Genomic DNA, 26485 nt, shown 5'->3' with positions numbered 1-26485 from the left:
TCCGGCGCTGCTCCAGGACTCCTGGGTTTGGCATCTCTTGCTCCTGCCCAGCCCTTCCCTGAGGATGTCCTGGAGTTGGGGCCACCGGAGAGGTCTCCCAGGTCTGGACTTACCCTGCACCACGGTCCCCAGCTGCAGCTCTCCATCACCAGAGTGCTCAGGTCATTTTGGGCTCTGGAGATCACAGAATCCCAGACTGGTCAGGGTTGGAAGGGCCCTCTGGAGCTCCCCCAGTGCCACCCCCCGCCAGAGCAGGGGCACCTCCAGCGGTGGCACAGGACACCTCCAGGCGGGTTTGGAATGGCTCCAGAGGGGGAGACTCCCCCCCTCTCTGGGCAGCTGTGCCAGTGCTCTGCCGCCCCCACAGGAGAGAAGTTCTTCCTCATGTAGAGATGGAATTTCCCGTGTTCCAGTTTGTGCCCGTTGCCCCTTGTCCTGTCACTGGGCACCGCTGAACAAAGACTGTTCCCATCCCCCCGGCACCCTCCCTTGAAGGATTGATGAGATCCCCCCTCAGTCTTCTCTTCTCCAGACTGAACAGCCCCACGGCCCTCAGCCTCTCCTCGTAAGAGAGATGCTCCAGTCCCCTCATCATCTCCGCAGCCCTTTGCTGGACCTTCTCCAGCAGTTCCCTGTCCTTGACCCGGGGAGCCCCAAACTGGACACAGTGCTGCAGATGTGGCCTCCCCAGGGCAGAGCAGAGGGGGAGAATGACCTCCCTCGCCCTGCTGGCCACACTCTGCTTGATGGCCCCCAGGATGCCATTGGCCTTCTTGGCCACCGGGGCACGTTGCTGGCTCGTGGCCATCCTTTTGTCCCCCAGGACTCCCATGTCCCTTTCCACAGAGCTCTCCAGCAGGTCACCCCCCAGCCTGTACTGGTCCATGGGGTTATTCCTCCCCAGACACAGTACCCTACACTTGCCCTTGTGGAACTTCATCAGGTTCCTCTCTGCCCAACTCTCCAGCCTGGCCAGGTCTCGCTGAACGGCGGCACAGCCTTCCGACGTGTCAGCCACCCCTCCCAGTGTTGTGTCATCTGGCAAACGTGATAGGAGGTACAGGGCAGAGCCCGTTCCGTGTCTCCAGTGCCACCCGTCAGCGACGGGCCGCATCCAGGGCTGGCAGCTCCCGCTAACGACTCCTTCCCCTCATCCCATCCTCTTCGCTGCCCCATCAGCATCTCCTCCGCGGGCTGTGACCACTCAGCCGCCCTCAAGGACAGCCGGGCAGCCCCCAAAAGCTGCCGCTCCCACGGCTGGTTCTGCAGCCGGTGGGACGAGGGGGTGTCTTGTCCTGGTCTGGGAGGGCAGCAGCGGTTGGGACGTGTGCGGGGTGCAAGGAGGTGCTGTGCCCCGGGGTGGGCGCTGGGTGCTGAGTGGGGTCGGAGCATCCCTGGTTCTCGCAGAGTCACCAGCGCTTACTGTTAGGCAAGAACGTAATTAATCTCCAAAGCACTTATTAGCAGCAAGAATCGGCAATTAAGGTGGTAGAATTGGTAATTATAAAGGTTCCGGCTGGCTCCACGCCCCCCGGATGCCCCCCCCCCCGCCCCCCCGAGGAGAAGCCCACCCTGAAATCCCCCCGCCCGGGACTCGCCGTGCTGTGGGTCCCACCGGAAAGCGCAGCTTTTGTCTGCGCGTTTCTCGTCGCTCCCGTTCCCCTGGGGCTGGAAAGCAAAACCTGCAGAGCTGGAGCGGAACCGGGAGCGTCTCTGGGTCCCCTTTTCGTCTCTAAACCCGAAATTCGTCGCCTTTCTCTGCCGCATCAGCGCTTTTCCCCAACGCTGAGCCTGCCCGACCCAGGGCACCCGGCTTCACGCTTCCGACGGTTTCTTTTGCCGGCTATAATTGCTTCAGCTGTTCTCACTGTGCTGTGACTGCTCCAGCTGTTTTCTTATTGAATATTAACGCGGGAGCTCCAGATGTTTGGGTTTGGTTTTTTTTTTTGCCATACTGTAATCCCTCCAGCTGCTTTCCCCTATGCCTTCGTTCGCCGGCGTTTGTGGCTTCCCCCTGTGATTGAACTTGGGGCCGCGGATACGTTCGCTCTCTCGGGTGGGATCAAGCGATGGATATCCGCCTGTGGATATAGTACAGACATTACCCCGGGGGCTTGGCCCCGCGTCTCCCAGCCTGGGAGGGTGATGAGGATTCCAGCTCCCGTGACTGGGTGATGAGCAACCACCAGTGCAATTAAGCGAAGGTGGCGAAGGCTCGTTAATAATAGGACCCTTGCTTGTGGTTTATTTTGGCAAGAGGTCAGCTTTGGTTACAGCATCAGCTGATGCAGCGCTGGGGCTTGTCTCGGGGGTGGCCCTGGTGTGGGCTGTACCCACGTCCTGAGCGGTAAACCCTGTTTTTTAAGCTGGAAAACTCCATTTCTGGGGCGTTAAGAACTGGGTCAAACCAAGGGCGTTGTTCACAGCATCCCCCTTGGACCCCGGGCAAAGTCCCGGCGGCTCCTGGCTGTGCGCGGCGGGGCACCGGGAGAAGAGGGTGACCCATCCGTAGGTTGCCCAACTGGTGTTTAAGCGCCCCGTATGGATCCAGGGAAGGTCGGTGACCCACAGCTGGAGATTTTCGACTACATCTGCACGAAAAGATGAGGCTCGATCCCTGGTGCCTGTGGAAATACCACTGCAGCGTGGCGGTGCCGCGGGGAGGCGCGCGCAGGGAGCCGGTGCTCTCCCGTGCGGGCAGGGTGCACGCGATGCAAGTGAGAATAAATATATATAAATGCATAAATAAATAGATAGTTGTGTCTGTGGATGGCAGAGTGGTATACACACACCTGGGAGCTGTTGTGTGTCTCTGCAGGTCTCATCCTGGTGCATGCACAAGCGTGTGGTGCCTGTACCTATAGCTATATATAAAAATATATAGGCTATATAGATATTATATATATATATATATAGGTACACGCATTCCTGCCCTAAAGGTTTCTGTAATTCTCCACAAATTTAATAAGCGCCTTGTGTACACATGTAGGACACAGCGCCTCTGATTAAATTAACTTGTAAATCAAGTGGAAATTGTGTATTTGCACGGTGGGAAGCGCGCGGAAGGCGATCCCTCTCTCTCGGCCCCGTAATTAGATGTGAACAAAACCTGCAAAAAAAAAAAAAAAAAAAAAGGAAAAAGAGAGGGGGAGGAAGGGCTGACGGCCCTCTGCAACGAGAGGGTTGTGCGTTTTGGGCGTACAGTCCCGTAGCAGAGGATGCTGCTGGTGAATCGGGGTCTTTGCCGGGCCGTCGCCTCTCCTGTCCTCCTCGCTGACCCCCCTCGGGTCAAGAAATCCACGGTAAAGAAGTGACTATCGATCCTGGTGCTGTCGATCGCTGTTATTGTTTGCGGTTATTATTGTTGATGGTGTTAATTAGAGGGGAAGGCCGGGGCATGTCGAGCCCGTCTGCAGATGAGGATGTTATTGCTCTCCGGGGGGAGTGCCGGCAGTGTCTCCTGGGGACGCCGGTGGCTCTGGGGGGGGATTTGGGTTCTATGGGAAAAGGGGATTGACGCGCAGGGGTTTTTTGCTGTGCTGTCGGAAATTGGGTGCGATGTCAGAAACGGTGCCTGCGGGGTCTGTGCCGTGGGGTGGGGACCTTCCCCGCCATGGCAAAGTGTCACCGGTGGGCTGGGAGCGTGATGGGAGCGTCATTGTCCTGGGGAGCATCACCCTGGGGAGCCACCAGCCCCCATGGCAGAAGGGACGTGGTGGTTTGGGCATCGGGGTGACCTGCTGCAGCCACCTGGAGGGGTTTCCTGGAGGATTTCTCCTTCCAGCTCTGTTTCTTGCCGCATCTGAGCACGTCCCCTTTCCTTCCCCAGTGCCTGGCGGCATCGCTTCGGAGTCCCTCACCTTCACCCCGCTGGAGGACATGATATTTCTGAAGTGGGAGGAACCGGTGGAGCCCAACGGCCTCATCACCCAGTACGAGGTATGTCCTGGGTGGCTGCGGCACCCGCGAGAACCCATGGGGACATGGGATGGTCCCGCTGGGGGGGATGCAGTGGGAGGGGGATCTGGGGCAACTGCTGCTTTCGGTCGTGGGGATGAAGGGCAGCTATGGCATTACTGCTGCCCCTGAGCCCTGCGTTTGGAGCACGGATCCCACTAGCAGGGTCTGTCCCTGCTGGGGTGTCCTCCTCTCGGGGTCACCAGTATCATCCAGCAATAGCTTTTCTGATGAAGCCCACGGCCTTTGATTTACCCCAAAAAGCGTCTGCCTTCTAAGCTGCCCCCATGACCATCCCCTCCTCTGAATCCATCCCTTTAACCCCGTCTCCACCCGGATCCGGGATCTCTCCCCGCTCCCGTGGCCACTGGTGATGCTCTGCCCTGTCCCTGCAGATCAGCTACCAGAGCATCGAGTCCTCCGACCCGGCGGTCAACGTGCCCGGCCCACGACGTACCGTCTCCAAGCTACGCAACGAGACCTACCACGTCTTCTCCAACCTCCACCCCGGCACCACCTACCTCTTCTCGGTCCGGGCCCGCACCGGCAAAGGTTTCGGCCAGACGGCGCTCACCGAGATCACCACCAACATCTCGGGTAGGTTCTGCCGGGCTCCATGCCCGGTGCTTCTCCTCTGCACAAGTATATGACGGCAGTGCCGGAGCCTCTGGTGCGCTCCCATGGATTTTGGTGACTGGCTGCTGCTATGGAAGGATGCTTTTCACCGAATCACGGAATCACGGAGTTTTCAGAGTCGGAAGAGACCTCTAGAGATCATCTAATTTGGAGATCATCAGATTTTGGTGGTGGCAGCCGTACCGTGGGCAGCCCCCAAAGCCACCCAGCCTGTGGGTCTGGCTGGGGAGTCCGGCCAGCCCGGCGCGCTGGTGCTGTCTGAGCTACCGGCGTACAAGCGAGGGATTAATTGAGCTTTGTTAATTAACCTTACAGTACTCGGGGCTGTTTGCTCATGTCTGCGGCGTTGCTCTTAACTGCAGTAAATGGGCTGAGATGAGCCCTAATGGGGGCACTGAAACTGCAGAGTGGCGCGAGCCGGACCCCAGCGGCTGCTAGGGATGGTTTGGGGACGGCGGGGCCGTGCCGGGCACGAGGGGGTCCCCCACCTTTGATCTGGGGCTGCTGCTGGGCTGGCTGGGGCGTGCTTTTGGCCTGGGTGGGATGCTCGTGCTGTGCCGGTGGTTCAGAGCAGTGCTGTCCCCGGGATGCATCTCGAGGCCGGAGCATTCGCGTCCTGCCCGGGTCGCATCCTGCTCCCATCTCCTCCCCTCTGCCAGACGGGTGTTGATAACCCCCCTTGGCGCGCACCCACGTGTCTTCTCCTGACTGCGACGTTTGCTCAAGACTTAGAAGGGTTTTATTTATTTGTAATAATCCTCATTACGCCGTTCGGTCATGCCTTGCCCACGGCTTGTGCCTCAGTTTCCCCCCTGAGCGGGTGGGCAGCCCCGAGCGCATCCCTGGGGACCGGGACTCACCCCTGCCCGCTCTCCCCTGCTCCCTTTGCAGCTCCCACCTTCGACTACGGGGACATGCCGTCGCCGCTGGGCGAGTCGGAGAGCACCATCACGGTGCTGCTGCGGCCGGCGCAGGGCAGAGGGGCTCCCATCAGGTAGGTTGGGGGTGTGCGAGGGCGAGACCCCCACAAACGGGGTGGATGGTGGGGTCGAGCACGGAAAGAAGAGCAGCACCATCCTTTTCATGAGGCCAACCTATGCTTGGTCCTCGCCAGCACCTACCAGGTCATCGTAGAAGAAGACCGGCCCAAGAAGCTCAAGCGGGAGCTGGGTGGGCAGGAGTGCTTCCCAGTGCCGCTCACCTTTGACGACGCCGTGTCCCGGGGCTCCGTGCATTACTTCGGGGCCGAGCTGCCCGCCAGCAGCCTCACCGAAGCCAAACCCTTCACCGTGGGGGACAACCAGACCTACAGCGGCTACTGGAACCCGCCGCTGGAGCCCAAGAAGGCGTATCTCATCTACTTCCAAGCCATGAGCAACCTCAAAGGGGTGAGTAGCTGTGGGACCCCGCTCCGTCCAGTGGGGTGTCTGGGGTCCCCGCTGGATCAGGCAGGAGCCCACTTGGGGTCCTGGGGGGAATGTCAGAAAAAATGGGACTTGTTTTAGATCCCCTTCCCACTGGGCTCAACCCCAGTCCCTGCCCGGGGGGATCTGGTGCTCTGGGCCACCCTTACGGCATGTTGGGAATATGGCCGGGTGTCCTCCTTACTCCGGCACCCCCGGGCTGTGCCCGTCCTCGTCCCGGTGCCAAATCTGGTGGTGATGGAGCTCAACCTCTGCCACCCACTGCCGTACCGGCAACCCCAACCAGTGCTGGTGCAGGGGAGACCACCTTCCCAGGGCTAATCCTGGGGTGGAAAAGGAGCGTTTGGGCAGCAAAAGCCGTCAACACAGCGGCTGCTGCAGGAGAGCTTCTGGGAAGCTGCTGAGTTCCCAGGCTGCCCTCTCCCTGCCTGCTGCTGCCTGTTCTCTCGGGGACGTTGTGACAACCCCGCTCCGGCAGCGGCCCCCGCATCCCCCAGCGGGGGGATTACCAAGGGGGATTACCAAGGCACCGGCGGGACCACCGGGACCCCCTGGGGACCCTTCTGGGCTTCACCTGCTCCGACTCCTCCCATCCCACCCCGGGGGAGGATGAGCTGTGAAAGCGGAGCAGCGGGACCGCCACAGCATCCTCATCCCGCACGGCTCCGTCTTGCCATAAGAGCGCTGGTTTATGAATCCTTTTCTCTGCTCCGGGATGGTTCACACCTCGCTGGGTTGTAATTAGAGCCGAGACAGACGGAGGAGGATCTCAGGGAAGATCTCGGCTCTGGCTCGCTCGGGCACCGCTGGATAATAACTCGTGGCTGACTCTTATAGCCGTCCTGCTGGGAGGCACTGGATTTGTCCTGAGTGCTGTCAGACGTCTTGAAAAAAGCTGGATCCCAGCTTAGGTTTTTTTGTGGGTTTTGTGCCAGATGGAGCAAGAAGCAGGAGAAACGGCAGCCGGCAACCTTGGGGGGAGCGGTGCCGGAGCCGACCCTGCCCTGGGCACACTGCACGGGCAGGTCGTGGTCCGAGGGCAAATGGAGCGGCGTTGCCAACACTGGTGCCCCGAGGGGCTGGAGGATGCGTGGGGAAGAAGGCAGCCCTGCCAAAACGGTGCTTTTTATTTTGCGATAGAAGTTGGATACGTGGAAAGATGGAGTATTTTAGCTGAACCCATCCCTAAGAATGCGAATGCTGAAACTGTTGGAGACCTGAGCTGGAAGCCCTCACAGCACCCTTGGCGGCACACGCGGAGCACCGGGGTTGGGGCTCGAAAACTTTGACCAATTCCTCTCCCCATGAAGCTCTGAATGATGACCTGGGAGTGTTTTAGCTGTAGTTGGTGACACACCGGTGACCTGGGGCTCGGCTGGGTCTGCTGTGTCCCTCCTTCAATGGTCCTGAGCTTTGCCGTCCCCTCTGTGCCAGGAGCGACGGCCTTGGCAAAACCTGGGGACGATGGGGACAGGTCATTCAGCGTCTTTTGGGGTGTGTGTCCCCAGGAGCTCCTCTGGCTCAGCAGCACCTGCAAACTCCCTCGATTTGGGGGTCGAAACCCCAATGGGGCAGCCTTGCATCCGCCCCCCAGAATGCTCATCTGACACTTAACACCTTCCTTTTTTTTTTCCCTCCGTAGGAAACCCGGCTGAACTGCGTCCGGATCGCCCGCAAAGGTGAGCCCTCCCTTTCCCAGCCGGTGCGATCCCACCGCGGCTGTGGACCCGAACCTGTGGCTGCTCCGGCGGTTGGGGCCGTGCCGGCGGGTGTCGTTACTGGCGCTGGTGGCGGTCAGGGTGCGCGCGGTGGTTTATTACAGCCCCGTCCCACCCTGTTGTTTCCCACGTTCTTCCGTGGGTGAGTTTTTCCTTTGGCTGTGGTTTTCCTCTTCACGCCGTTGGTGGAGGGTGGAGGCGGTGGTGCTGGATGCTAAATCCAGGGATGGACGAGCTCACGTTGGGCATGAGGAAAGGTGACACAAAGGGACCCTCTCACCCCGCGAGAATTGAGAGGGACTCACCCACGGTGACGGTGTGGCACTGCAGAGCCCTGTAAAGTCTTGGTGGAATAAAATGTGTTCAAGGAGCGATGTGCATCCCATGGGACAATTCCCAGTGTTTTCCCATCTGATGTTGCCAAACCCCCTTGGAGCTGAGCGGTGACCCTGTCCTTGTCCCCTGCCAGCTGCCTGCAAAGAGAGCAAGCGTCCCCTGGAGGTGTCGCAGCACTCGGAGGAGATGGGCCTGATCCTGGGGATCTGCGCCGGAGGGCTCATCGTCCTGATTATCCTCCTGGGAGCCATCATCATCGTCATTCGGAAAGGGTAAGGAGACCTGACGTCGTGGCTGGCGCCTCCATCCATCCCCTCCTCCCGGCTCGGCCCTTCTCCACCACCCCAGCACTAACTGGGAGTTACTGGTGGTGATACTGCTGTGCTGGGCAGACTCCAAACCCTCCCTCAAGCTGTGCCCCAGTGCGCTCCTGCATCCCACCAGGCACGGTGGTGCCCTCCTTGCTTTGTGACACCAGGCGTGGCAGGAGGCGCTGGGGACCAAGGAGCCAAGCCCTGGGAATGTCCCTTGGCCCTCGGGGCTGCGCAGCTTTGTTCCACTGTCCCTCTCCCCTGTATTTTTCAGTCTTTTGCCTCTTTTTCTTCTTTGTCTTGGCTTTGTGCTGCTCCGTCGATTCTGCATCGATGGGAATGCTTCTGGCCAGGATCGGACTCCGTGTCCCTGTCCCACCAGCTCTCCCCTTGCTAACAGCAGCCAGGAACCCCGGGGCGTGCGGCCCTCTGCCCCTATGGCCCAAAATTAGAAAAATCAGCTTGATCTGACTGAGATAATAGTGTCTCTGGGCTTCCCCGCTGCCTTGGCCAGCCCGGGGCCGGATCCATCCAGGTGGGTGCTGCTGCCGGGGGTCTGGCCGTGCTGGTGCCCCTTAGGGATGGGGCCACCTACGATTCCCTTGCATCGAGCTGGCGTTCCTGGAGACGGGAAGGAGGGGAAGGCATTGCACCTTCCTGCTGTCGCCCCTCTGCCAAGCTCCCCCGGGACGGTGGGCGAGCGCCAGGCACCTCCCAGCACCGAAGGGGGCAGAGCTCCGGGGGTTCTCGGTTCTGGGGTGACGGCCAGAAAAAAACTCCATCCACAGCTTTTGCCTGGAAAGCGGTGCGGTGTGTCCTGCTGGAATACCAGGGTAGACTCTGGCTCTTGTCCCGTGCTCCAATTCCTCGAGAGCGTTGGGAGACCAGCATCTCCCCTTCCTCCGGGGCTGGGCAGGGGCTGCCTGCGGCTACCAGCTCCGGGGATGCGGGTGCTCGGACTGTCCCGCATCCTCCTGGGCTTGTTTTAATGGGGAACCACTGAGCTTCCACCGAAACGTGAGCAACCCCTTGCTGAGAGCCTCTGCCTGCCTCTAAATGAGTCTTTAAAATTTGGGTGCACGCTGGAGGGGAGGTTTTCCCAGGGCTGACATTCCCTGGGGACCCCCAAAGAGGGGAGCCGAGCGTGGCCGGCGTGGCTGCGATGGTGGCCGTCACGGTGGGGTGGGAGGGATGAGGACGAGGGCTTTTTGGGACGCTCATCGCCAGGAGCGATGGGGACGCGGTTGCTGCTTTTCACTGGGGCGCAGCGCCCTGGAAAGCGGCTTCGTGCCGTGCGGGGCTCGAGGCGACGCCGAGCCGGGGGGGGGGGGCTCTCAAAGCAGGGGAGAAAGGGCAGCAATTACACGCCTTCCCCGTGCAGGGCTCGGGATGATGGGAGGAAAGTACATTAACAGCCGGAGGTGGGGGGGGGAGAAGAAAACAGCAGGGCAGAACCTCAGCCCGTGTGTAAATCTGCAGATCTCTTTTGTGGTTTCGTTCGCCCTTAAAGGATTCGTGCTGATTTACGCCGGCTGGAAAAGCAGAGCCGTAGCATCCCCCCCGCGCGCTGCCGAGGGGTGCAGGGCTGGCGCGTGGCTCCTCGCCCGCCGTCGCTCTGCGGTGATGCCCGTGCATACGGCATCGGCTCTCTCCCTGATGGAGCAAATGCCCGGCAGTGCCGGTGTGTTTTTGGGAGGGATGCTGTTGAGCTGGCGGGTGGGAAGCCGTGGGGGGCGACCGCTGTATTCCCATTGCCTGTCCTGCGGGGCGGGAGGAGGAGGAGGAGCTGCTTTGCTTTCAGCATCCCCGGGGTGAACGTGTCGAAGGACAAACCAGAGCCACAAATCAAACCCAGCGCCGAGGGCCCGGAATTCAGGGCTGTTGGGAAGCTGGGATGAGCTCATAAATCTCCTCCGGAGTGTTTTGCCATTGGAAAAACACTGACGCGGTGGAATGGAAATGCACCTCTGGAATGTGCTCACCCCTCATAAACGGTGCTCTGGAAACGCATCGTCCCGACCCCGTCTCTCCTGCTGGCGTTGCTTGGCCCCTAAGCGGCTTTCCAGGAGGTGCCCTACATTTTGGACGTTTACTGTTCGGTCTTAAAAATTGTGCGATAACCCCGTGGACACGGGATGCTACGGACACCCCACCGCCGGCGCGGGGACCCCGGTCACCCGGAGAGCCGGTGCTGGGGCTCTGCAGCCGGGATGCCACCTCCTCCCCGGAGTAATTAACCTACGGATGCAAAAGGGGAATGGGGTTTCTTTACGGTGCATTTATTTTTTCTGGCAGCCGAGTTGCCCTGTAACTCCCCCCCCCCCCCCCCCCCCTCCCATTCCCTATGCCGGAGAAAAGCTGCTTATGCAATTTCTGCTGTTCTCTTTGTTTGCACGCTTGCCAGGAGGAACTACTATTCTTATTCCTATTACCCGTAAGTAATTGTCATTCTCTCTCTCCTTCGCCCTTCCTCCCGGCCGCCCCCCCTTGCCCTGCTGCTCCAACAAGTCCTTTTCTCTACCGAGTACATTTTAAGGGCCTCTTTGGCTCGGGGAAAATAACGCTGCCGAGCTCTTTAGAGACCGAAGGCAGCGTAAAGGGGAAGGCTCAGCAACTCCGGGTTGAATTCTGGATTTTGGCAGTGCCTTGCAGCGTCCCAGCGCTACCGAGATGCTCACATGGGCTCAAATCTCCTCTATCCTTCCCCTGGTTTAATCCCGGCTTTTCGGTAGCCTGATGCTGCCTCTCAAAAACACTCAGTCAGGTTTTGTTTGTTTGTTTTTGGGTTTTTTTTCCCTAAATGTCTCAAATTTGGGAGGTGAAGTTCTCTTCCAGCGAGAGCTCCTGGGCTTTCCCAGCATCTTCGTTAGGTGCCTAATAGGGTCCTTGAACAGGGGGGAAAAAGCCTCCCCGGTGGGTGCTGAGCATGTGTGCAGTCGGGGGGTCCAGCCCGTCCCTTGGGATGGATTTGGCCCCCCGGCATGGCTTTGGAATCGTAGAATGGTTTAGGTTGGAAGGGACCGTTAAAGGTCATCGAGTCCAACCCCCTGCCATGAGCATCTTCAACTCGATCAGGTTGCTCAGAGCCCCGTCCAACCTGACCTGGAATGTTTCCAGGGATGGGGCATCTCCCACCTCTCTGGGCAACCTGGGCCAGTGTCTTACCACCCTCATAAAAAAAATCTCTTCTTTATAGCTCGGCTGAATCTCCCCTCTTTTAGTTTAAACCCATCACCCCTTATCCTATCACTACAGTCCCTATTAAAGTCTCCATCCCCATCTTTCTTAGAAGAGCCTTTAAGTATTGCAGGGCCACAATAAGGTCTTCCCCGGAGCCTTCTCTTCTCCGGGCTGATCCCCCCCAACTCTCCCAGCCTGTCCTCCCAGCAGAGGGGCTCCAGCCCTCGTGGCATCTCCGGGGCCTCCTCTGGCCCCGCTCCACCAGGTCCATGTCTCTTTTCTACCTCCTGCACTCGCACTGTGCAGCGCAGCGGTGCGCGCACCCTGTTGGATGGTCCGTGTTGCGGCGAGATGGTGTGGGGCGAAGGGTGGGTAATGCCTGGGGAAATGGGGCTTGGGGAGGGGACAGGAGGGGACACTGAGGCTGAGCAGCCGGAGTTGCTGCAGCCGACGAGAGATGATCCATGTGGGGCTGCGACCGGTTTGAGGCACTAGAAAACCGAAGCGTGATGACTGCTGGTGGAAATAAACCATCCTGCTCCCCAAAATAATCCGAGCCCGGTAGCTCTGGGGGGATGTTGCAGCACCGTCGGATCAGCCCGGCTTACGTGTGCTTCTTCCCCCTCCTCCTCTTTGCATCCCCCTGCAGTAAACCCGTCAACATGACCAAAGCCACCATTAACTACCGCCATGAGAAGACGCACATGATGAGTGCCATCGACAGGAGCTTCACCGACCAGAGCACGCTGCAGGAGGACGAACGCTTGGGGCTCTCCTTCATGGACACCCACAACTACGGCAACCGGGGTAAGGACGGGGAGCCGCGGCATCCCCCCTGCTCCCACCCGGCCCCAGCAAGGGACCCCGATAACCCCTAAACATCCCAGAAACAGCTGAAATATTTATCCAAGGCTCAGTAGCGCCTATTGCGTCTATTTTAACCTGACGTGCGTGGCACGTCGCAGGCTTTTCCATGCCCCGTGTAAACCTCCACGGGCATTGATCTAATCGGCGTCTGTAGTAGCTTTTATTATCACGCAAGTTTTGCTGAAGGAGAAACACGCGCGGGCAGCTCGAGCTGGGTCTCTGCGACTCGACCTCTCGAAGCGGAGGTCTGAGCCGGTGACTGGGAGGGTTGAGGCCATTTGCAGCTTGGGTGGTGAACCCCAACTCTTGGGTTCACGCCGAGGTTGAAAGCTTCGCATCAGCCTTCGGCCGGCGCACCCGCTGTGGCGTCGCCGCGCGCACGGTGTTGCGCGCAGCCCTGGGCTTCGAAGGGTTAAAGAGCCGCCGCGTTCACATCAGAGGGAGACTGATAATTTAACACCCACTGGAGTATGCATCTCCGTGCTGATTTAGTTGTAAAATAACTCGTCGGATGCCCCAGTTTCAACCATATGCTAATAACATCTGTTACAGTAACTTCAAGATGCTGCTTACCCACAGCTCTTCTCCACCGGCTGCGGGATTAATACGCTTCCCGGCATTGTCTCGCGGATAATAGAAGCCCAGAGGGCAAACTTTTCCTCTTCTTAGTACATCTAGCTCGGTTTATTATTTTTCGGTTTTTGTCCTTGGAACGCTCGTAGGCTGGTGGGTCTGAGTGGGCTGCGCCGGGGCTGCCGGTCCTCCGTCTCTATAGGGAAGGCACTGTGGGGCCCGATCCTGCTCCCACCCGTTTGCTCGCTCTGCTGCTGGCTGCTCCTCATCCCTCCCCTCGGTAGAGGAGATGTGGGGAGCTCGGGCTCTCTGCCACAGCTGGGGACAGCCTCTGCTGCAGCCACCCCTGCCTAAAGCATCATTAATTAACGAAGGTAAATGACCAGGCTGCTCCGTGACCGGCTGGGGGCTGTTCCCTGCCATGCCTCAGTTTCTTTGCTTTTTAAAAAAGTCACGGGTGCTTCTCACCGAAACCCAAGTGGGTCCTGGGCGTGTGGCTGCATGGAGCCGTCGGCACCTTCCAAACGCCCGCAATTAATTTCTCATTAAACCCAGCGGCCGGTGTGCCCATCAGCCGTGCCCCGGGGCGCAGCGTGGCCCTCCCGTGCTGTCCCGTTGGTTCCACCACGCGTTGGGAGATGTTCCCGAATGCAAAGGTTGGAGCATCGTCTCCTTGGGGGCGGTTGATGGAGACCCTGTTTGGTCCACATCCTGCACTGACGTTGCGCCCGTGTTGCGCGGGCGGGAGGGAAGGGAGGTGCAGGCAGGGGGTGAGGGAGATGGCTAGGGCGGTTTTTAGAAGTGGTGAGAGAGGGGAAATGGCATCCGGCGGCGTTGCGGGCCGGGCGCTGCAGGATCCGTGCCCGCCCGCATCTCTTGGCAGCGGCGGAGGAGCATCGGGTTTTGCGCAAACGCAGATTTCGGGATCCGGTTTTGGGAACATGCCCTGACGAACGCAGGCGAGGGCTTAGTCTGGCTCTGCTGGTAATTACACAGCAAAGGCATTAACCAGGTAAATACCGCATAAACTCCCCCATTAAACAGCAGCGAGCTCCATTTGGTGGCAGTGCTAAGGAATAAGGCGCTGGTGTCTGGCAGCGAGGAAAATCGACTGTTAAGCTGGGCCGGAGACGTTGGCAACGTGATTTTTTTTTTTTTTTTTTAAGGCAGGACTTTGCGTGAATATTTGGGCACGTAGCTCTTACTCGTCTGGATGGGAGTTAATTGCTCCGTTCGGTGGGAAATAAGCTTATTAGCCCCCTTACGACCTTGCCCACTGATTTCTAAGAGATCTGCTGTGGTCCTAAACGGCTGTAATGGGCATTTTCAGCTTTGTGTTGTAGGAATTGCTGCAGAGAGCACAGGGAGGGGGGTCTGGATTGCTCGTGGTCCCCAGAGGGAGACTGGCTGCAGCACCAGCATCTCTCGGGGATGGTTCCAGGTACCCTCTTGTCCCTCCTCTGAGGGTGCGAGGAGGTGATGGGGATGCGGTCCAAGGCTTTGTTCCCCTGATGGCCCCCGGTTTTCCCTCGGTTTCTGCAGGTGACCAGCGCAGCAGTGTGGTCAACGAGTCCAGCAGCCTGCTGGGGGGCTCCCCCCGCCGTCAGTGTGGCCGCAAAGGGTCCCCGTATCACACCGGGCAGCTCCATCCCGCCGTCCGGGTGGCAGATCTCCTCCAGCATATCAACCAGATGAAGACGGCAGAAGGCTATGGCTTCAAGCAGGAGTACGAGGTGAGAGCATCTTGGTGAGAGCATCTTGTGGTGATGTCTTAGGGAGGGTGGGAGGTAGGATGGACAAGGTGGTGTAGGTAGGACCCATGTGCAAGAAGAAGGTGCTCCAGACCTGGAGCTGCAGTGTTCTGGACAGCAGGAGCTGGAGCTCACAGTTCTCTGGGCAGACATCATCAGCACTTGGGGTGTCTGGATCAAGTCTGTGGTCCTGGCAGCTCAGGATGTCACAGAATCACAGACTGGTCAGGGTTGGAAGGGACCCCTGGAGATGATCTAGTCCAACCCTCCTGCCAGAGCAGGGACACCTCCAGCAGTTGCACAGGATGGCATCCAGGCAGGTTTTGAATGTCTCCAGAGTGGGAGACTCCCCCACCTCTCTGGGCAGCCTGACGATGTCATCGTCACCTTGAACAAGGTCCCTGAGATGAGCCAAACCAGCTCTACCAGCCTACACCTCTCCTGTCCGCGGTGTGTCATCCCACCTCTCCCACAGGCGCTGGGGATGCTTCTCCCTTTCTCAGGTCCTCCTGGGCACCATGACGGCATGTTCTTCTGCTCTCCAGAAGCAGAGACGGCATGTTCTTCTGCTCTCTTTCTCTTGTCCTGTGATAAGCGTGGCCATAGCCTAAGGTCAAGCAAATCCTCTACAGTCTGGCAGCTCCCAAACCCATGAAGACCCGAGGGAGAGGATGCGGGAGAGGGTGATCCCAGGGGGAGGGAAGTGCCCCCCCCCCCCCCCAAGGGTTGTTGGCCACATCGTGCCCGTCCCACCTTGTTGGGTCGGAGCGCTCGTAACGGAGCGCGCTATTCCACGCGCCTCTGCCGCAGCGCGCCCAGCGGGGTTGATTTCCCGACTCCTCGGTGTCCCACAGGTCTGGCGATTGAAATTTCCCAGTGAAATTACTGTTTAATGCTTAGTTGTTTCAAGTGCAGGAGCCTTCCCCCCCCCCCCCCCCCCCCCCCCCCCTTCATGTATTGGACAAACCAGGGCTTGCTATAATCATTAGTGCTCCTTGAAAAGCTGCTGTATGTTCTTGGAACTAGTCATTTGAAAGCACTCAGATATTATGGGAGGGGAGAAAACATGTAATTTCCTTCCACTTTCCTCCTCTTACGCCAATCTATGAATGTTACTGCTATTACACACAAACCTATTCTCCGCTGGGGAGAGAAATGGACTGGGGAGGTTTAGAAAAAAACCCCACAGCCGACCCTGGGGGGAAAAAAAAAAAAACAAACCAAACCAGGTAGTCTGTAATTTGCTGGAAAATGGGGCATTTTGTTGATGCAACAGAAGCGTGTAGCGGGCAGAGCGTGCTATGGGGCTGGGGCTGCAGGACCCAGGGATTGGGGTGGTGGGATCACCCTGCCTGCCCTGCTCCCCGGGGAGGTTGTGGGGCCGGAGGGGACCCCACGGTCCTGCCCTCAGGTCGTGATGGCCATCCTTTCCTTACAGAGTTTCTTTGAAGGCTGGGATGCTTCGAAGAAGAAAGACAAGACCAAAGGAAGACAGGATCACGTATCGACATGTGAGTACCTTCAGCAGAGGCTTAGAGACCCCGAACAGCTTGAAAAACCTTCTAAAAGGCTTTGGGGGCTTTTTTTAGTAGGTGCGCAGTCCGTGGCAAGGAATAAACTGGTGGGGTTTGGTTGGTGAAGGGCAGCAGAGAGGTCCTTGCTCAGCGGAAGGGTCCCAAGCTGAGAGCTCCTGTTGGGCATCAGACACTGGAGCAAATTGGAGGGATGGAGCTGGGCCAACATTGACCCCTGGAGCTGGATAACTCTTAAAGACAGAACATCTTGGGGTGCTTTGAAATGGATGGTATCATTGCCATGATACTCTGGATGGTGCTGGAAAGCCCCAGATAACCTGGAGTGTGTTTTCTTGTATGGATTTATAAGGAACTTCAGCCCTGCCCCACGGAGCTTCAGGTGTGGATGTGCAGGATGAGAAAAGGGGGATAACTGATGAGATTTTAGGACAGAAGATTGGGGAAACGCTTGACCCCACCAGAGAGAGGATACTCCTCACCAGCTCCCTCCGCAGTCAGTGTGGCATGGCCACCGTGCGCCCTGTTGCATCTCTGGTGATGTTCCAGCAGGGATGGAGACACCAAGCCTGACCCTCCAGGAGCTCTGGTGCTCTCCACCTCCCACATGCTTTGCTCCGCAGCTTCATCCCTTCCACTCCAGCTCTGTCCAGGGCCCCAGGTGGACACTAGAAGGTTGGGCAGAGCTCTTTGCTCGCCTGTCTGGGCCCTGGCTGTTCTGGTGCCCTGCATCTTTGGCAGGACTGGGCAGAGCTCAGGGAGATACCGTGCTGAAAGCCGCTCGCCCGTGTCCCCGCTGGTCTAAACCACCATCTTTGGAAAGACCTCCACCGACTTGTACTTATTGCACCTGAATGCATCCCACCCGCCTGCGGTTTGCAGATTCCTGGTGCAAAACGATTGCAAAGGGAGCCCCAGGACCTGGCGGGGTGATGCGCCGTCCCCGGGCTCGTCCCCCCAGGCACTGACGGTCCCTTCTCCCCTTCCTCTCCAGATGACCGTCACCGAGTGAAGCTGCACCCGCTGTTGGGTGATCCCAACTCGGACTACATCAACGCCAACTACATTGACGTAAGTGGGGACGGTGCCTGTCTCCACTGGGGGTCTGGGCTGGGACAGGAGCATCCTGGGGAGCCCGTGGGCTCTCAGGGTCTGTCCCCGAAGAACCAGCAGCGTTTGGAGGAGCTGAGACAGCCCAGGACGGGCTGAACCGCGCGGCCCTGAGACACGCCATGAAGAGCCTGCCTGGTTTATTTGTGTCCATCAGTGATTTCTGCTTGCTGTGTCTCTCCCTCCTCTGCTCCATCTGTCCCTCCTTTCTCCTCCCCTTTTCCATCCTCTCTTCTCCCCTCGCCTGCTCTCATGGCCAGAGTTCTCCCTCCTCCCTGGATGGAGGATGCAGAGCTTGAGGGGGCCAACGGACCAGCTGGGGGCTCACACTGGGAACCCCCCTCATCCTGTCGGTGCATGTGAGTCTGGGCAGAGCTTGGCCCTGGTGTCCTCCGAGAGCCATGTCCCCCACGAATGATGTCTCCCGTCACCTCCAGTGATGCTGAGACCAGGGGAAGGCTCCATCAGGCACTGGGCTTGAGCATCTCCTGGAAGCAGCAGCAAGTCCCACTCTTCCCTCCTTTCCAGAGGGTGTCATCTGGCAATGGTGGCCTGATGCCACTGTGATGGGTTCCTTGTGCCTGAGCAGCATTCCCGTGCCTGTCCCCTGTCCCCATGTGTCCTTTCTCGCCTGTTGCTCTCCATGACCCGCTCCGGGGCCGGTGCTCTAACCTGTCTCTTGCTCTGTGCCTCACTAATGTCTCTGTCTCTGATCTTTTTCTCTCAACCTGTGTCCCAATGGGATCGTTAAGATTCGGATTAACCGAGAAGTAAGTAGACAGTTCCACTCTCCTTCCTTCTCTCTGCTCCCGTCTCCTCCCAGGCATCGTACCGGGCAGCGTGGTGTTAAATAGCATCTGGGAGAGGTGGGCTGGGAAAACGTGTGGATAAACTTGTGTGTGGTCCAGGGAAGGGGAAAGCGAGGTCTGCGTGGCACGTCCTCCCTCGGGTGATGGGGAACAGGGACCGTGTGCTTGGAGGAGGGGTTGAATTCAACCCACAAAAATCCCCCCTGAAAGGTCCCACGGTGGATGGAGAAGCCACCGTCACCTCTGTGTGTGTGATGTGGTTGAATTCTGCTGGACCCATGGCCAAGGGGTGGGACACCGGGTCCCCAGTCCCTTCGGCGGTGGCCTCGCTGGGATGTGCTCTTTGGGCTGGCACGGCCCTGTTAAGAGTTGGGAACGGCCCCAGTAAGCAGCTGGGATGAAGGAAGGGAGCGGGGCCATCAACCCAACGTCATGTGGCTGCTGTGGGATGGGATATCATTAACGGAGCTCTCGCAGTGGTGTTGCCATGCTCGGGCAGCGATGCCGGGGTTGAGCCGTTGGACCCCGCGATGCCCGCGGGGTGGTGCTGGGGATTTCGGTGCAGAACAGGGATGAGGGTTGGGGGTTACACGAGCGTTTTGTGGGATGTGGGACGTGCACCCGCTCAGGACAGGGTGCGCCGGGTGCAGGGTGGCTGCTGAAGCTCCTCCTGCAGCAGTGGGTAGCACCCGTGACCTGGACGTGGGCAGTTGCCACCACGTGGGTGATGGGGAAATGTTCTACGGGGCTGTGCCCCAACGTGTCCCCCTGACTTGGGACTGACGTCTCTGCTTCCCTTGCAGGGCTACCACAGGTCCAACCACTTCATAGCCACACAAGGTGAGTCCCGGAGCCAAATGGGTCCGTAGCAATGTGGAGCAGCTCCCACTCCTCCTGCTGCCCCACGGCACCGCATGTCTCGGGGGGGAAAAGGTGCTTAAAATGCTGTGGGGGTGTTAGGAGGGGAAATACAGTGGCATCGCGGCGCTGTCCATCCATCCCTCTGTCCCTCTGTCCCACAGGGCCCAAGCAGGAGATGGTATATGACTTCTGGCGCATGGTGTGGCAGGAGCACTGTTCCAGCATCGTGATGATAACCAAACTGGTGGAGGTGGGCCGGGTAAGGACCCCATCCCATCCTTCTTGTCTGGGCTCCAGCTCTGCCAGAAGCCTCCTTTGCACAACCAAAACCCCGTCGCATCCTCTCCTCGCAGGTGAAATGCTCCAAATACTGGCCGGATGACTCCGAGATGTACGGGGACATCAAGATCACCCTGGTGAAGTCAGAGACGCTGGCTGAGTACGCCGTCCGCACCTTCGCTCTGGAGAGGGTACGGTCCCGCTCCTGCTGGCCACGACCTGCCCGACCCTGCCCTTGCAGGGAGAGGACCGACCACCTTGAGCGTCTCTAACCATCGCTAGATTGGCATTTACCAATACCCTGTTTATTTACCCCAACATGGGACACTCATTCCCAGTTGAGGTGCAGCCTCTGAACCCCAGGGATCATAGAATCACAGAGTGGTTTGGGTTGGAAGAGACCTTGAAGATCACGGAGTTCCCACCCCCTGCCCTGGGCAGGGACACCTCCCCCCAGCCCAGGCTGCCCCAAGCCCCGTCCAACCTGGCCTTGAACACCTCCAGGGATGGGGCAGCCACAGCTTCTCGGGGCAACCTGCGCCAGGGGCTCACCACCCGCACAGTCAAGAATTTCCTCCTGATATCTCATCTCAATCTCCCCTCTTCCACTTTGAAGCCGTTCCCGCTCATCCCATCCCTCCATGCCCTTGTAAGAAGTCCCTCCCCAGCTCTCCTGGAGCCTCTTTAGGCACTGGAAGGGGCTCAGAGGTCTCCCCGGAGCCTTCTCTCCTCCAGGCTGAATCCCCCCAACTCTCCCAGCCTGCCCTCCCAGTAGAGGGGCTCCAGACCTCGCAGCATCTCCGGGGCCTCCTCTGGCCCCACTCCAACAGCTCCGTGTCCTTCTGCTGTTGGGACCCCCCGAGCTGGAGGCAGCACTCCAGGTGGGGTCTCCCCAGAGCGGAGCAGAGGGGCAGAATCCCCCCCTCGCCCTGCTGGCCACGCTCCTTCTGATGCGGCGCAGGATGCGGTCGGCCTTCTGGGCTGCGATGGCGCATGGCCGGCTCATGGTGAGCTTCTGGTCCATCAGCACCCCCAGGGCCTTCTCCTCAGGGCGGCTCTCCAGCCATCCCCCGCCCAGCCTAGCGTTGTGCTTGGGGTTGCCCCGACCCAGATGTAGGATGCCGGTAGCTTCTTCCTTTGCCTTTTCCCCGGCTGTGTACCCTCCGCTGGGATGAGTGGCTCAGTCCCGCTTTGGTTTCGGCGGTGAGTGAGTATTTAATTTCCGTGTGAGCACTGTGTAATTGCAATGGGGGTGAAGGATGCTTTTTTTTCTCCTCCAGGCTGGAGCACAGCTTATGTGGCCATTACTCTCCAGCGTGGTACCTGGGGATGGAGCTGGTGCGATTTACCCCTTAATCTACAGGAATTTGAAATTGCTGTTTAGTTATAGGGCAGGTAGCAAAGATGCTGATGAAGAATGAGACCCATGGCTGCTGCTACCTCCTCCTCTTCCTCCTCGGCTGGTTTTTAACCCTCTTGCAGAGAGGTGGAGGGAACTTTGGGGCTGCCGAAGCAGCCGACTGCTGTGTCGTCCATCTGGCTGGATGCTAAGCTGGCAAAATCCCAGATTCCCAAGAAAATGAGGTGTATGGGTGGCTTTGCCCTCCCTATGCACCCTCATTCCGTCTCCCCCTTCCCTTCCAGCGGGGCTACTCGGCCCGGCATGAGGTGAAGCAGTTCCACTTCACGTCGTGGCCCGAGCACGGCGTCCCCTACCATGCCACGGGACTACTGGCCTTCATCCGCAGGGTGAAGGCGTCCACGCCGCCCGACGCCGGCCCCATCGTCATCCACTGCAGGTACGTGCGTGGCCGTGGGGCAGAGCCGGCTGCGGGGGGAGCATCCCCCTCCGGGATGGGGGTATGGGATGGGTATGGGTGGCCCCAGGGGGGAGCACGCTGTGTCTTGGGTGGGTGCTCAGCCTCTCCGGCTGTGAACGATGCTGAAAGCTCCGCATGATGCTAAAATATTCAGCAGGGAGATAGAAAACGTATAAATTGTGTTCACAGCGAGGAAAGGCTGGGGCAGGGAAGGCACCGGGGACTGACGGCGTGGGGTTGGATGTCCCTCTACGATGGCATCCAGCTGTAAAATGTCACCACCGGGCTGGTGGCAGCAGGGATGGGGGGGGGGGGGTGGTGCGGCTGGTCCAGGGGGCAAGCAGGGAGCAGCACTTTTTGAGGGGCTGCCCCCCGCGCCCGGTATTGATGACACAGCTCTGTCCCGGTGGGTGAGGGTGGCACAGGGGGACGGGCAGCTTCATCGCTGCTGGTGGTCAGGACGTTGGGTCTGGCCAGAGGGAAAGGTAGGGAGGGGACAGCAGGACAGCCCCGTTCCCAGGGTTACCTGCAGGACTGTCCCCGCGGGGCTCAGCCACTGGGACACCGGAGCTGGGAGGACACCGGTGGCATGTCTGAGAGGGAGCAATGGCTTTCTGTCCCCTGAGCAGGCATCCCCATGCAACTGGTTAACAGCTGGGCAAACAAGGAGGAGCTGATGAGTGGGAGGGATTTATTATTTTTTTTTATTTGATTTCACCCTGTCAATTGCCTCATCAGTATTCATTCACCGGCAACAGTGAGCGCGATTAATGCCTGTAGCCTGTAATCACTGATAATCACGATGAGTGATTCATCAGCCCCAGAAATTAGTATTTCACTGGAAAAGACTTTGTAGGAAAGGAGCGGGAGGAGCGGGTCTGTTCTCGACGCACCGCGGGGAGGGGGTCGCAGCAGGTCTTTGGCTGGGAGGCCAACCAGGCTGGGATTCGGGATGTCACTGCTGCTGGGTTGTCTGGCTCTGGGCATTCTGCTGGGATCTCCCTGGGGGAATTCAGCCCCGCGCTGTGCCGGGGGTACCTCCCTGCGCTCCCAGGGCTCGGTGCGGAGCATCCTCCTCAGCCCTTTTGGGATGTGATCCCAGAGGACTGCTGGCACTCAGATGGTTTAGCTGCAGGTTTTGTTGCAAAAAAGCATGTGTTTTGCTGTCTTAAAGTCAAAATGAACCTCAGACGTGGGTGCCCACCCTCCCACCCCGCAGCCTGACCATCACACAGCCCCTGGGGCGCTGCGGTGGGGTGTTTGGGCGGGTGGTTTAAGGCAAAACCAGGCTGTGGTTATGGAGGCATGCGAGGTCCCGGCAGCCCTGCCTGCACCCCGGCTGCCCCCGCGTTCACGGGCAGGGGACCCTACGTCGAGCCCTCGCCCACGCAGACCTTGCTCCATGCCCGCCGGTGTCTCGGGCTGTGTGTGAGTGCCGTGTGGACTGGGAATGTGTTTGCTGTATTTTTCTCCTCCATCCCCAGTGCCGGCACGGGGAGAACTGGTTGCTACATCGTCCTGGATGTGATGTTGGACATGGCTGAGTGCGAGGGCGTCGTGGACATCTACAACTGCGTGAAGACCCTGTGCTCCCGGAGGATCAACATGATACAGACGGAGGTGAGTGGGCGTCGGGGACAGCTGGGGACGTGTGGGGCTGCTGTCCCCAGCGGGTTGCAGAGGCTCAGCCCTCTCCCCTTTTCCCTCCCCCGCCAAAAAAAGGAGCAGTACGTCTTTATTCACGATGCCATCCTGGAAGCCTGCCTGTGCGGGGAGACCAGCATCCCCGCCAACGAGTTCAAGCCCACCTACAAGGAGATGGTGAGGATAGAGCCGCAGAGCAACTCCTCGCAGCTGCGAGAAGAGTTTCAGGTGAGTGGCCCCAAAACTTCTGCATCCTCCCCCCCCTACCCTCCCCAAAACCTCTCCATCCCCTCCTGCAATACCCCCTTGCTCCTCACCCTCTCTACAACTACCTGAAAGGAGGGGGTAGAGAGGTGGGGGATGACCTCTTCTCCCCGGTGACAAGTGATAGGACGAGAGGAAATGGGTTCAAGTTATGCCAGGCGAGGTTTAGATTGGATATTAGGAGACTTTTTTAACTGAAAAGGTTATCAAATATTGCAACATGCTGCCCAGGGAGGGGGTGGATTCGCCATCCCTGGAGATGTTTAAAAAAAGGATAGAGGTGGTACTTGGGGACACGGTTTAGAAGTGGTTTTGTCAGCGTAGGGTAAGGGTTGGGCTTGATGATCTTAAAGGTCCCTTCCAAACTCAGGGATTCTATGATTCTATGCCCAGCGGGCTCAGGGGGGGTGGGGGGTGGGGGCTGGCAGGCAGGGAGCTAAGGGGAGCCCATGTACCCGCAGACCCTGAACTCGGTGACTCCCCACCTGGATGTGGAGGAGTGCAGCATCGCCCTCCTGCCCCGCAACCGGGAGAGGAACCGCAGCATGGACGTCCTGCCGCCCGACCGATGCCTTCCCTTCCTCATCTCCGTGGACGGAGACAGCAACAACTACATCAACGCGGCCTTAACCGATGTGAGCGTGCTGCGGGGAGGGAAAGGGGGGCCGGTTTGGGTTGCCTTGGGTGGCTTTTCGTGGCAAAAACCTTGCTTGGTCTGAATTTACACCCTCGAAGGCACGTTGCAGCCCCCGGCTGCGTACGGGGAGGGGGAGGAAGGGCCGGGACCGGCGTAGTGGGGTCCTTCACCCCTTTTTTTGTGTAGCGGCGAATTGCTTGTCTTGAAAGAGCTTTTTGCCTGCTCTCACAAGCCGCACACGAAGGGTCTTCATTTATTTCGTAGCAAAATGGAGCACAGGAGGGAGAGGAAGCTCCTGGGAAGGGTTTGTAGCACCGAGTCCCCCCCCCCCGCCCGAGCGCTGCCAGCACCCTGCTGTGCATCCTCCTGCCCCTTCTCCCGGTGCAATTCAGGGGGGGGCTCTGAATTGAACCCGAAGCCGCTGCGCATCCCCCTGCTGCGGTCAGAAATGACACCCGTAACGGCAAAGCTATTTCCTACCGCAAAGCAGAGCGGAGAGGATGCTGCGGGCTCCAAACCTGCACCGAGCGATGGGTCATTTCGCACCAAACCCACTTTCCTCTCCTTGAAAGGAGCGCGGCAGCGCTGAGCCCTGCTGCACCCCGGGCACCTTCCCTGAACCCTCCTGGTCGCAGCTGAGCACTGGCATCAAGCTGAGCCCTGCATTTATTTTTTTACCCCCCGGGTGATTTATCTTTGTGCAGATCTTGTCTCCCTGTTACCTGCTCCCGCAGCAAAAGGCAGTTTGCCAAGCAGAGGTGGCTGCTGGCGGCGGGGGAGCGGTAGCCGGAGGGCTGCGGGCTTTGGCTACCGTGAGATGGGAGCTTTGTTTTCAGCTTGCTTGGTGTTTGCATACCCATTTTATTTTTATACATCACTGAGCCTCCCTTAATCTCCGCTACAGAGTCAGAGAATAGAAATTTCTTTACAGACAGAAAAAGCCCTTTGGATGAGATTCTGCTGAAGGGATAAAACCCATTTCCCTCTTTGGGGGGAGGAAAAAAAAAAAAAAAAAAGAGCTCGTTTTCTTTAAGTGCCCAAGCGGTTTGCTCAGTCCGTCCGTCTGTCAGTTGGGATTGGTGTGTGCTGCCCATCACCGCTGCTGGTGCCGGCGGCAGGCTGACAGAGCCGCGCTCTGCTCCGTGCCAGCTGCTGTCATTTACTCGGGTGCCAAAGGATTGCGGGGGGTGAACCCCCCTCGCCCCACTGCTCTCATCGCCCTCCTCGAGGGCAGAAAGCTCTCGCCGAGAGCCGGCTGCGGTGAGCCAGGACTCTTGGTGCTGCCCCATGGATGGAGGAGGGGGAGAGGTTTGATAAGGGAATTTCCTAAATGAGGAGGTTTTGCAGCAGCCAGAGGACTCCCCGTTAGCAAAGAAAGAGCTGTGCTAATTCTTGGGTACAGAGCATTATCTGCTCTGTTCCTGTATCTGAGGAGGCTTGAGCTAACGTGTGTTAATTTAGAAGTCTGATTGATGCAGCGTTGAGCCCGGCCATGGGCTCCCCATCCCTTGGCAAGCTGGCATCGGGATGAGCAAGGGGACACGTCTCATTCAAAGCACGAACACGAAGTACAATCGTTTTTTGTCCCCCTTCCTTCTTGCAGTCTCTAGAGGTCTTTCATTCGTGTTTCCTTTCCTCCCTGAAAAGACCATTGACCCCGTTGTCTCTTTGCTGCTCTTGGTGCCTGGAGGTGTTTGGGTGTTTGGGTGCTGGGGGGGTGGTGCTGGGGGGGTGATGCTTTTGCTCAGGACCGGGCTGCAGAGCTGGGTGCTGGGGCCATCTGGCAGCCACAGCTTCTGCTTGTTCTTGGCTCAAAGGTGACATCTTTTCCCCGGTTATTTGTGCAAAACACCCTTCCCTGCGAGAGCCGAGAGCGGAAAGCGGGTGCTTTGATCCCCACCAAGGGCGGGGATCACTTTCACCTGTTTTTATAGCATCTCCCCAGCACCAGGACATGGAGGGACCAAGGCTCTGCCAGGGAGGCCAGCTCTGGTCAAGCATGGAGACGATGGCTTTGGTGGCACTCATCGTCTGGTTACACTGTTTTTTCAAGGTGTTGACAGCAGTGGCTTCAGTGCCGCTGCCATGTCCTTAACGGCACTTGTCTTCCCTCTCCGCAGAGCTATACCAAGAGCGCTGCCTTCATCGTCACCCTGCACCCGCTGCAGAACACCACCACCGACTTCTGGCGGTTGGTGTATGACTACGGCTGCACCTCCATCGTCATGCTCAACCAGCTCAACCAGTCCAACTCCGCCTGGGTGAGTGCTGCCGTCCCCGGGACCGCGCCAGCCCTGTGGGTAGCCCTGTCCGACTCCGTCCCCAGCACCTTGGAAGTGCTGCAGCCCCTACCTTGCTCTCTCAGGTCCTTCTCCTCTGCAAAGGGAGATGGGACTGGCTGCAGCACCCAGGATTTATCCCATATAAGCGCAGGGCTGGCCAGACGGAGCCACAGATACATGGCAGCAGCAAAGCAGCCTGGCTTCGTTGCGTTGATGTTGCTTTGGCATTGTGTTGGCGTTGCGTTGGCGTTGCGTTGGCATTGGCGTTGCGTTGGCGTTGTGTTGGCGTTGGCATTGCGTTGGCATTGCTTTACTGTACCGTAACCTTTGTGGATGCCCCAGAGAGATATGAGGTTAATGACAAGTATAACTTTGTTGTTATAAAAGAATGGATTTTTATCCTCCTTTTACAAAGGGGAAACTGAGGCACGGGGGATTTCCCACATTCATCTTCCCAAGGAGACTGGTGGCTTGTGAAAGCCACTTTCCAAATC

General features: G+C 58.6%; 1 protein-coding gene across 1 annotated transcript in view; it reads left to right on the top strand.

Moving 5' to 3' along the window:
* Nucleotides 1-26485, top strand: part of PTPRU (protein tyrosine phosphatase receptor type U) — a gene marked incomplete at its 5' end in the record, with an annotated part of 77274 nt that overhangs the window by 36508 nt on the left and 14281 nt on the right. Inside the window, 18 exons of the mRNA XM_082494066.1 lie at nt 3830-3939; nt 4353-4554; nt 5485-5587; nt 5708-5981; nt 7660-7696; nt 8205-8343; nt 12212-12369; nt 14545-14735; nt 16192-16264; nt 17280-17356; nt 19008-19044; nt 19227-19324; nt 19419-19535; nt 20989-21143; nt 22649-22784; nt 22887-23036; nt 23534-23707; nt 25830-25970. Coding sequence (XP_082350192.1) covers nt 3830-3939; nt 4353-4554; nt 5485-5587; nt 5708-5981; nt 7660-7696; nt 8205-8343; nt 12212-12369; nt 14545-14735; nt 16192-16264; nt 17280-17356; nt 19008-19044; nt 19227-19324; nt 19419-19535; nt 20989-21143; nt 22649-22784; nt 22887-23036; nt 23534-23707; nt 25830-25970 — 2372 coding nt within the window. The remainder of the gene's footprint in view (nt 1-3829; nt 3940-4352; nt 4555-5484; nt 5588-5707; nt 5982-7659; nt 7697-8204; nt 8344-12211; nt 12370-14544; nt 14736-16191; nt 16265-17279; nt 17357-19007; nt 19045-19226; nt 19325-19418; nt 19536-20988; nt 21144-22648; nt 22785-22886; nt 23037-23533; nt 23708-25829; nt 25971-26485) is intronic.

Source organism: Vanellus vanellus (assembly GCF_965231255.1).
Source record: "Vanellus vanellus genome assembly, chromosome: 22".
In the NCBI taxonomy this organism is placed as follows: Eukaryota; Metazoa; Chordata; class Aves; order Charadriiformes; family Charadriidae; genus Vanellus; species Vanellus vanellus.
This window is presented reverse-complemented; position numbering and strand designations above follow the sequence as displayed.